This window comes from Gossypium raimondii, chromosome 4 (assembly GCF_025698545.1).
Source record: "Gossypium raimondii isolate GPD5lz chromosome 4, ASM2569854v1, whole genome shotgun sequence".
NCBI lineage: Eukaryota > Viridiplantae > Streptophyta > Magnoliopsida > Malvales > Malvaceae > Gossypium > Gossypium raimondii.
The window spans coordinates 8,500,354-8,512,029 of NC_068568.1; the positions used below are offsets into that span (position 1 = coordinate 8,500,354).

Here is an 11,676-nt window from a genome sequence, read left to right on the forward strand (position 1 = left end):
CCTAGAAATGAATTTGCTTGTGGCTGACTTGGAGGCGGCTCCTCATGGGGAGCCGAGGGGACCTTGCCCGCTACCGCTAATCCCCAAAGATTCTGAAAAAAAAAGGGTATGTTTTGAGCTGGTGATATGAATTAATCGAATATAAATTTAGTTGAAAAATAACAAAAATCATACATTGAAAGTAAACAAAGTATGTGATACTATTATGAAAGGATTTTAACCAATGATGCAATAAATTTCAATTCTTCAATTTTATCTTTTCAACCAAAACTAATTTTTATATAAATATTTAGTAAGTGTAATTATTACATAAAAGCTTTTCACTCATAATATCATATGTATTATTTATTACCTATATTTGTTTTCTTCTTTTCTTTTTATATTCATTTGAAAGTTTTATGCTCATAAAAGTAGTATATGTTAAAACATAATATTGATGGGCTACTCCTAGAAAATTACTAAAATAATATGAAAAATAATTTATTAGTGAAATAAGAGTTCAAAATTATTTATCTAAATCATATATTTGCCATAGTTGAAAGGATAAATGTAAAGATCAAGACTTAAGTCGACACATTTTTCGATTTGAGTCTAGATTAACAAAAAAGATGCTGACTTAGGTCTTAATCATTACATGCGATAGGCATAAGTTTAGGGTAAAATATTTGCCCAAACATCTTCAAAAACCTAAACATGAGCATGGGTAAAAATCCAAATATTCAGTTCTCACTATATAAACTCTTAAAAATCCTAAAAAAAAAATATTACAACACAAAAGAAATCAGAGGACAACCGAAAAAACCCTAAAATCCTTATTCTTTTCTATCCACCAAAATAATACAACAGACACTACAAAAATCATAATTTCTTTTCATTTTCATCTTTATAAGTAATTAATATTTATTATGGATTTTAAATAAATAAAGTATTTAAAATTTATATATGTTTGTTTTAATAGAATAAAATTATTTACATTATTTTAAATAATCATCCATGCTTTTGAATATTAAACAATATTTCTCAGCAAATCATTGTATATGCAAGCGATCGTTATTTTAATTTTGTCTTTAACATTTGTAGGTGAACGTTTATTATTGAGAAATATGATGATTAAAAGATATGTTAGGGTTAGGAAATTATCAATTTAGTGGCATATGTAAGTGATAGTGGTAATAGTATTTGTTGGTATAATTGGATCGACCTGGAACTCCTATTAGGACTCAAGCGTAAAGCGAAACAAGGGCTAATCTTGAGATGCAGTTAACATGCGTTGTTGTAAGTGGGTTAATGCAGAAACTTATTTTTATGTGTTACCCTGATCCTAGGCGAAATATAATATTTTAAGAGAAACATTTATTTATGTTAAGTTAGATAGATTATGGCATCATAAGAAGCAGGTTTCATATGAAAGGTTGGTTAAATATTTTGTTACGAGTATCGCTTGGGAAGGTGCAAAAAGATTTATCCAGCTTGTTACGAGCAATAATATTCGCAAACTCAGTCACAAAAAGATCCTATTGCATTGCAACTATTCATCCAGTAGATGCATCAATTTTTTTTATGTGATAATGTAAGAAATTAGAAATCAATTTAATTCATTGTACAGTTCTGGGGTTTAGGGATAAAATTAGCAACTAATTTATGGTTTACGTATATTATGAAGGGGAAATTTTTATTGGAAAAATCTGGTTAAGAAACAGTTTTCAATTATAGTAGAAGTTTCAATTTTTTTAAAATTGAGTTGACTTATGATATTTATAAAAAAAAAATTTTACCAAAAAGTACTTGTATTTTGTGCGAGACAAATTCGAGTCCATCCTGGCTTTCAACCAAACAACCTTCTCTATTATCCCTGTACCACAAATTGCATCGAGTGCGGGCTCGAGCAATACGAACCAAACACAGTTCAAAAAACGATTTTATTACCTTCAGTATGAAAGTAATTCTCTCTATAAAAACCGGTAAAGATCATAATTCCCAGAAAATATAATTTATTTTAAGTAAGTAAAAATTCACTGCTTTCTAGCAAAATAACAATAACTGAATACTCAAAATGTGTCTTTTTTAGGTCAACCGACGCCATCTATTTATAAGGAGAGAGAAAAATTCTGATTAAATATGGCTTAAACAAATAATTTTATTTAAATAGTCCAACTAGGAGACAGGTAGGTGACACACCCTAGTAAAGCTGCCCCTCACTTGTCATATGTATTTCCTAGACTTTTGACTCAACACTTTATAATATAATCAAACTCAATATTCATTTTTTTAATTCCCAAAATAAATATTATATATTTAATTAATTTAATTAGATAAACTAATTTTTCAATTAAATAAATTTTCCAACTCAATTCTAATTTTGTTAAACTCGACAATTTTATCGTAAAAGAATTTATGAGAAAATATATTTAATTTCCTTGTTCAACGGATTCATAATGACTAATTAATTTAATTCTATTTTTGAACTTCAATTAATTAATTATAATTAATTAAATAATAATTTGAAACCTTAAATTAATTCTCAAGTTATTTCTATACGTAGTGAGAAAAACATTCATTTATTAATGTGACCCATTTTCTAACTTCGTCATTTCAATTCATTTTGTTCATTTGGTTCTACATATAATTCATTTCGGTTTTGACGAGCTATCAAGAGGATCAATTTGGACATATATAATTAGGACTCAAATAATTTATAATTAAGTGCTAGCTTTTCACCTATTAGGTGTAAACACATTTAGTCATAAAGTCATTCCACTATTGTATCGTGACTGAGCTCTCCCTAATTACATACCATTCGGAAAACTACTTAATAAGTACTCGTCCAATGATCTTGTCATAAGTGTCTTACCCTCATAGGATATCTTTAATCTCTTTGGGATAAATAAATCTTCCAATATGATCATATTTTATCTTATGGTAACTATTACATCTTCTTTCATGAAAAGTAAATTACTATCAAATAGTAATCAAGTCATTTGTCACAAAGACAAACAACTCGTGGTCATGTTTACTTTTCGTCTATGATGTAATGCCAATGAGAGGATATCATTTACCTATTGTTGGGCTATGAATTCCACTATTGTGAATGATGCTATATACTGCACAAGTCGTATAGCTAACACACAAGCTTCCAGTTCCTTATCTATTTGAACTAAGGCTTTTACTGACATTAAAGTATACGAGTTATGCATACATAATCCATCATCCACTTAGGATTAAAGTATGCCACACTATGAAAGTCACAAGTATATAAATCCATAAACAGATCTAGGATTTATTCTACTTGAGTCCTATCCGATGTACTGTTAGTCCAATCAATCACATTTATGTCTCTATCTTTTGGGAATTATCTGCTCTGATGCTTAAAACAAAACATCTCCCTAATTAGAGATGATAGACGTCATATTATTCTTTGAATTGGCTTGTTCATTTTTTATTAGATTAAGGACATGTTTAGGTTTATCTACTAGTACAAGTTGTCTTTTAGTATTAATATCTGACCACGTAATATCACTTAGTATTAGTGAAATGTTCAGATAACCAGTGAACCAATATTTGATTTCATTTTGCTTTGCATGTAAAAACATTAAGGAAAATATACAAAGGGTATTAATTTAATTAATAGATATTTTGTTAAATTAATTTGTTCAAAAAATATAAGTATACAAAACGAATTTACTACACTTAAGGCACTGGATCCAATAGTTCTTAGGACAGACAACGACATAGTTTTTGAATCAAACAACAAACTTGCAATAAGGTTCAGTAGTAATGCAAGCCTTGTTGAAATACAGAGGAATGTTAGTTTGAAACTAGAGGAAAGATGTAATCGAAGGTTATCGAGACTAATATACATGTTTTCGATGTCATCAACACCTCATATGTATAATACATTAGTGTTGATGGATGATGAAGACATACAGACCATGATATGGATTCATATCTGGTTTGGACTTATGAATGCCGCCAAGCTTTACGTCAAGTTGGTGAAGGTGGTGAAGGAGGAGGGAGCAGATATGGGTGTGTTGTTGTCATCATCTTCTGGTCATAATGTTTATAATCTTAGATTCTTAAACCAATATTACCAAGGTGAAGCCTCATATATAAACCCACTAAGACAATAAGTTGGTGAGAGGTCTTCTACAAACGGGTTTGACTTTGATGTAAATGTTGCAATTGTAGATCCATTAGTATATGGTTTCCATGCAGGGTTAAGGTTTAGAGAGGGTTTAAGGGAAGAGTTTGAGGATGATAAGGCCCCCAATGTTCAACATGAGGACTTCAATGATCCCAAGGATGAAGAAATGCCCCGTGAAGGGTAAGACGGTGACCATGTCAATACTTGATGAATTCTTGCAAATTGTTCGAACAAATACTGGTGGGATTGTTTTACATAATTGACCATCGATCCTTATGCTTAGCGTCGATCCAGATACGACCCATGCTAATGAGTTTCCTGAATACCCTGACATCATTCCTAGCCATATCGTACAACTAAATGAAGGATTAGAGGAGCTACAAATGGGTTTGAAGTTTCCAAATAAGAAGCTTGCGTTTCTGCCATTAAGTGTTATAGCCTGAAAGTGTTAGTAGATTACAAGGTCATCATATTGAATCCAACATTATACATTGACGAGTGCTAGCATCCTAGCGATGGTTGCAAGCTGCATTTATAAAAAGATCACAACTTTGGGAGATTACAAAGTATGAAGGACCCAACACTTGTACTATTGTGTGGATGTCTCGAGACAATAAGGTAGGTGAAACATATGCATCTCAGGCCTCCACCGCTCAACCAATGCAACTAATAAATTCGGATAGATTTGGATGTCTTTAATCAAGACTACGCACCCGAACCCAACTGTGTCTAGGCATGCCTAAACTAGACCTAGTCATGGGTTAGGGCCAGTCGGGTTCAGGTTGGGTCAAAGCAAAATTTTAAGCTCGTTTTCTAGGCTCGAACCCGACCTGACTTGAAAAATGGGTCTACATTTTTGCCCAAACTCAACCCAGATTATAAATGCTAAACCCGAGCTTGACCCAATCGACCCATTTTAATTCTTTTAGCTTATTTTTTTATATCAAAACAAATTTAAACAATATATGCATATCAAGTATCTACTGTCAAATCATTAAGCAATATAAATGACAGATAATCATGTAAAGCTTAAAATATGGATTAAACTTAAAGAGAAAAGAAAATCTATTAACAAAAGTCAATAGCATGAGGGATGAACTAGACCTTTAACAATGTATATACAAGTATACATAGAGAACTTAAAAAACAAACATGTTAAATATAATTTAAAAATATTTTTAGATAAATTAAAAAAAATTATTAAATTTTCATTTAAAATAATTTTAAATATAATTTATTGAAATCTCTATTTTTGGAAATATATAAGTTGAAGTCTTTTTTAACCATTCTCTTCGGATTCTTCCACTTTCTCAATCTTTTCATTTTCTTTTTATTAAACCTAGAAAAAAAAAGGGTTAGTTTCTTTCTAATTTCTGATGACTCCTCCTCTGTGACCACCATTGCTGATCGCCGTAACCTTACCCAAAAAAGTCCCCGACTTCTTCTCTTACTACTTTTCATTTTTAATAGTTCATTATTTCAATTGTTTCTCTTTAAAAATCACCAAGAAATTATAAATCTACAGAAGAAATCGACAAAATCTAGCTAAAATGTTGAATAAAGAAAAAGAAAAGAATGATTTAGACACGCTGAAAGTTTGGCTGACACTTGAAAGTAGTCGCTGGGTTTTTACTTTTTAGTCTTTTAAGTTGGGGTTATTTGGATGCATAGGACAAAAGGGTTTTCACTTTTCAGTTTGGATCCTTTTTCTTTTGAGCTTTGGCATGGGGTGGGCCGTAGGGGTGGGGTAAAGAGGGTTGTGCCTGGACCAAAAAATTCTGCCCGAGCCCAAAAGTATTTAGAGAATGAGCCTCAATTTGTGTCTAAGCCCATTTTTCGAGCTTATAGTTTTACTCGAAACTTCTCATTTTTTCACCATGCCTTTAAACTTGGATGAATGACCTGGTTCATGATCATATCTAACTTGAACTCTCGAGTCAATAGCACCAAAAGAGCAATAATGCAACTTGCTCCGGAGTGTACAATCCACTTCCTATATAGTTTATATAACACGTATTAGTGAAAAAAAATATATTTAGTTAAAGACAACCTTGTAATATTTACCCCTTCCAAGATACCTACAGAATTCGTAGCAATGCCATTTCGCAAAACGTGCAAAAACAACGAAAGAATTAAAAAAAAAATCACAATCACAAACTCTTATTTATGTAAATCTGAACTTCATGTCAAACAGTACAAACATATAATAAAATATTTCTATTAAACAATTTTCACCACAAATGTATTTCAAATTAAAATATTACTAATAAAATTAACTATTTACATGTAAGTAAACAAACTAATTACAAATAAAAATATTATTAATATCCAATTCATTATAATAATTACAAATATGTTCAACATATTTCAGAAAACTGCTTAAATTCTAAAAAAAACAAACCCTAAACCATGAACTGATTCGAACATGTATTCATTTTTACCCACTAATTCAATCAATTATAAAATCAATATAACATAATAGAATATAACTACAATTTACGTATTTACTACTAATTTTCTCCATAATAACGCTAAAACATGCGAAACAAATATTTATTATTTAATTTAAAAATAAAATATTGTCCAGGATTATTTTTTATTTTTATGGGTATTTTCTGAAATTTTGATGATTTTGTGGGGGTAATTTTCAAAATTTGGATATATTTTGGGAATTTGTTTTGGAATCTTCGAAATTGTGGGGGGAGAAGGTTTTTTTTCTTTTCTTGGTGAGTGAAAAACAGAGTTTGGGGTTTAAAGAATTTATTAGGATTAGGTGATGTGATTTGGGTCAAAAAACCGGATTTAAATGGTGTGGAATTGGGCCTCGGTATGCACATTTAATATGGATTGGACATGTCAATCAGATCGAATCTACACAGTGTTTAAGGCCCAAATAAACACCCCCATTCCGATTTGGACCTTGATAAAGCCTTTTTTTTTTGTTGTTGCAGGGTAAATAATTTGAACCCATATTATTTTAATAATTTTCCCGCCACTACAAGATGAAATGTTAAGATCTGGCAATGCCGCCCTTCTGTAAAGTTATGAGAACGAGTAAGGATCGGGAAAAGTTCTCCTTGCTCATTCATATTAAATGTTGCTGATCTCATTAGATTTGGTTTAGCATTATTGGACGGATGTTAATGGTATCGATGATACGTCCATGTATATGTATTGATATAAATGTGCTATGTCTATATCTTGAGTTTATACAATCTTTCTCCCGAAATAATTCCATTCTAAGCTAGGAATTAACCTCTTCCCAATGAGCCACTCTATCAGAAATTCTGGGAAAGTAGATCAAACAATCGTATCAATTTTAAGCTGTTGCACTTGCTGTCGAACTAATCATAAAAGAATGTCCCATGGTATCCCTGATTTTCCAGTCCAAGTACAAACACTGCTTTTTGTAAATGCCACTTTGATGATGCCCATGTTCCTTGACTCATAAAACAGATACGAACCATGATGCCATGTTGGCTGAATCCAAGGTATTTGTATTCTTTCTGTTGTTCAGAAGTTTATGAGTTCAATGACCTTGATGTTCAAAAACCAGAGCCTGTCTTCATAAACCATTATGTTTGAATCACTTGAGAACAGGCTTCTGTCTTGTCTTTGTAAATTGTATGTCTCCATTAAGAACAGAGCTTATGAATTTCTCTACCTCTTCCACGGTCATGTCACCTGAAAATGCTGCAAACTTCCCTTTCCGAGGTTTGAAGGCCACCAGGATGTTATCTGATGATTTATATCCAGATTTATCGAATGCACATAAAAATAATGGTTGCTTGGTAGCATCTAAGAAGATGTAGGATACTGAATCCCTAGAACCCGAGGCCACATTCGGTCCCCTTGTTAATGATTTCTGTGAAACCTGAAAGTACATAGCATGCAACAATTGAAACAAAAAATGGATTCTTATATAATAGATAATAGAATGGTGGTATCTACATGATTCACCATACATAAAATCATCATCAAAATACATTCTTTTAAGAGACAAAATCTTCACCTTAGATAAAAGGGACTCCAGCTTCTCCCTAGCTCTGGATGATCGGAATGCACCTATGATGCAGACCGGAGTTTTATCCCCACAAAGAGCGTCAGAGTTCGATGCTGTCAACAATGGTAACTTTCTCTGTGCAGAATCTTTCTGATTCTTGCTAGCCTGAGATGAAGCTACCTTTTTATTCTTCTTTTCAAAACTATCAAGCAACAGGCTGAGATCTTTGATTGCAGACTTCAAATCCTTTACAGAAATACCAGATTTTAGAATGTGCCTCTCACCATTGGGCAGCCATCCGATTATAGCCGGAAGTGCATCAACACCTAACTGCTTTGCTGCTGGTTCAGAAACATCATGAACCTACATGAAAAGAGAAAGAGCCTGAATTGAATATAAAATCAATGGAACATTTAATCATAAGGTTCGACGCGCAAAATAGATATTTATAGCATACCTCTGCATCATAGAAAGAGAATCTTCTATAATACAAGCCACTGAGAGCACGCCAGATAACAGGAGTGTCCTTTTTGGTAGAAAGGAGTATCACCCTTGGGTATTTTTCTAAATTACTAGAAGACAAGTCCAAATGATTTAAGCTAAGCCTTCGTGAAAACCTTGGTAAATGATCTTGGCAAAATGTTTTGACATTCTTAGCGACCAAATCACCCTTGTATTCTTCCAGAGTACCCTTCTCATTTCTTTTGTATGAATAAACAAACAACCTTAGAGCTCTCCCTGGATGCATACCAAGATCCTTACATAAAGAATACTCAGTTTCACAATTTATTCTCCCAACCTGTTGCAAGAGACCAGTCAGATATTAGAAGTGCTGATTAGCAAATACAAGTTATAAAAATATTTATAACTGCAACTGCACCTTTATAGCTCCTTGCAATAAACCGGCCACCTCGTCTATGATAGATTCATAATGCTGTTTCCCCTGCTGCAACGCTGGTGTATAAGATAATAAAAGCCAAGTCATCCCTTTGTCAGATATTTCTTTTTTGAAGACATCAGAACTTATTGCTCTGATGCTCTTACGTGAATTCCTGGATTGAGACTGAGACCTGCTTGAACCACTGAAACCGCCAAATGGACCCTGATGGTTCATACCACCCCCAAAGAAGCTAGAGAAAATATCATTATAATCAAAGCCAAAGAAACTTGATCCACCAAAGAAGCGTGATCCACTAGGGCCGCCAAAGGAAAATGAGAAAGTTTGGGAACTTCCGTCCCCACCCATATGCTGCCATCCACCTGGTCCAGATGTAAACCCACTTTGTCCAGGCCCACCTTTTTCATCCCCATACATATCATAGTTTTTTCTCTTTTCCTCGTCTGATAAAATGTCGTACGCTGATCAAACAAGGATGAATCAGATCATTTAGCAGACAAAGACCTTATTTCATAATCCAAGGGAGAAAAAGAGAATGAATTAAAGAATATGTATACGAAACAAAGAAGAACAATATGTAAGAAGCTGGAAATACCGTTGTTGATCTCAGCAAACTTCTCTTGTGCTCCTTTACTTTTATTCTTGTCAGGGTGGTATTTAAGGGAGAGCCTATTAAGTACAATTCAAGCAAAACAAGTAGGCCGTTACATGATTCTCTAGGCATATATATGTATGTGCATATGCATAAGCATGCATGTATTATTAACCTACAAGATTCTCAAAAAACACCATAACAAGAACGGTAATGATAAACATTTCAAGCTGACAAAAGAAATATGATTCGAAAGAAAGAATAAGGAAAGTGAATAGTTAATATCACAAGTTCAGCATTTCTTATTCAACAGAAAAAAAAAAAAAAAAGTATTTGATTCATTCCAGATTTATAGGGAGCCTAATATGGAACTTGTGGATCTTTATTGTGCAGTGCAATTTGATTAGGGCTACCATTCAAATAATGTGTATTACGAAATCATGACCACATCAAGAACGAGTGAAGGATTAGTTCATAACCTAGTCCACCGAGGAATGTAATTCAAAAAACTTATAAACAGATGATAAATTCAGAGAAAAACATACTTGTGAAAAGCTTTCTGAACCTCTCGTTGGCTCGCGCTTTTCTCCACGCCTAGTACCTAAGCATCAAGTAACTTCTTTAGAAACTTTTTGGCCCCAAAAAAATCAAACTGCAATTCCCAAATCTGTGAAGTTGCTACTTATTCTTGTCACTCTCATCGAGGGCTCAAGCTTTTATCCTTGATGTCCTCAACGAATCACTAAAGCTTTCGACTCAAGATTGTAATCTCCTATATGATTTCTAACGGAAATAATAAATTCTTGCTAAATCTCTACAACAATTCAGTCTCCATATCTAAATGTTTCTAATCTTTATTTTGAAAAGACGACTGGTAGATCACATAACATGTGAAAAATAAAAAATAAAGAAGGGAGCAAAGCTCCTAACCTTGTAAGGATCAATGGATTTGGCTTCCGCGTGTAAAACCAATAACGTTAACAGAAAAGCAAATAGTAATGGCGGTCGAGTTTTCATATTCGCAAGAACTGAAACACCGCTAAAGATTTTGTTTTCTTGAGTTGCGAATCTTGATCTTTGAAGCGAAATGTGGGATTGTATGAAGAAACAGGGAGCAAGAAGTAGAGTTGGGGAAGGCAGGATGGTTAAAGGAATGCTGAGGCCGTTAGGTACACGTGGCGTTTTGATGTGATAGCACGTGCTCTGGCCAATAGGATTTCGGAACGGCTCTCCCCGCAAAACCAAACGTGCTTGCTGTTGAGATGAGTGCTGACATGAACTTGTCTTGTGTTTTCTTTTGGGCCGCTTGTCGTGTTATCCAACAATTGAAGTACGTACTTTAACGTAGATTCACTGCTTACGGTTAGATTTAATTAAGGTGTGGATGGATTTAATTTTTATATCATTAAAAAGTCAAATTTAATCAATTATTAAAAAAATTTAAAAAGTTAAATTTAATTAATTTAAATTTTATATTATTAAAAATATTTAAAGGATCAAATTTAATCAGAGTTATAGATCAACTCCACATAAAATATTTCTTCTACAATGATGAGCTTGACACTATTAAATAACAAATGTTAAATCTATTGAAATTTAGTCTTATTTAAAATAATGTAAAATCTAAATTGAAGACGAATCAATTTGATCTCATCATTTACTAGATGAATTTGTCAGTTACATTCACCTATTAATTAAGATAACGTCCAATGTTGTAAGAATTAAATTGGAAAATTAATAAACTGAATCTTCAGCTTTCCGTTCAACCATTTTAAAAAAATAAAAATAAAATAAATTTTTATAATTAAAATATTAAAAAGAAAAATCAGGACATAATAAAAAATTCAAAATTTTGTTTATTGAAAATAAAAAACCATAATCATAATTTTTTATTTTTACTAGAAAATGTTTTTTCCAATTATATGTCACTAATTAAATCGGTTGTACCACCAATTTAACTAGATAATACAATTCTATTTTGGTACATTTTAAAATCAATATTGTTGTAAACTTTTAAAGAATTAAAATTCTAGTGAACTAAG

General features: G+C 32.4%; 1 protein-coding gene across 2 annotated transcripts; it reads right to left on the minus strand.

Annotated features, from left to right (window-relative positions):
- Positions 1 to 7,225: 7,225 nt before the first annotated feature.
- Positions 7,226 to 10,765, minus strand: LOC105779442 (dnaJ protein ERDJ3A). Of its 2 annotated transcripts, XM_012603197.2 has the most exons (7): positions 10,565 to 10,765; positions 10,180 to 10,235; positions 9,638 to 9,711; positions 9,025 to 9,503; positions 8,602 to 8,943; positions 8,154 to 8,507; positions 7,226 to 8,015 (listed from the first exon to the last, which is right to left on the minus strand). In XM_012603197.2, exons 1-7 carry the CDS (start codon positions 10,649 to 10,651, stop codon positions 7,728 to 7,730), a joined length of 1,680 nt encoding a protein of 559 aa, XP_012458651.1. In that variant the 5' UTR covers positions 10,652 to 10,765; the 3' UTR covers positions 7,226 to 7,727. The 2 variants fall into 2 exon arrangements, with proteins under 2 accessions (XP_012458651.1, XP_012458652.1); XM_012603198.2 differs by lacking the exon at positions 10,180 to 10,235 and having other exon boundaries at positions 10,565 to 10,702.
- Between the last annotated feature and the right edge of the window lie 911 nt (positions 10,766 to 11,676).

Excerpts from the sequence above, each read along its gene's own strand:
- LOC105779442 (XM_012603197.2), bottom strand. The coding sequence starts at position 10,651 with ATGAAAACTCGACCGCCATTACTATTTGCTTTTCTGTTAACGTTATTG. Across the intron at positions 9,504-9,637 it reads GTTTGCTGAGATCAACAACG|CGTACGACATTTTATCAGAC; the intron begins GTATTTCCAGCT and ends TTGTTTGATCAG. Across the intron at positions 8,016-8,153 it reads TGGAGTCCCTTTTATCTAAG|GTTTCACAGAAATCATTAAC; the intron begins GTGAAGATTTTG and ends ATGTACTTTCAG.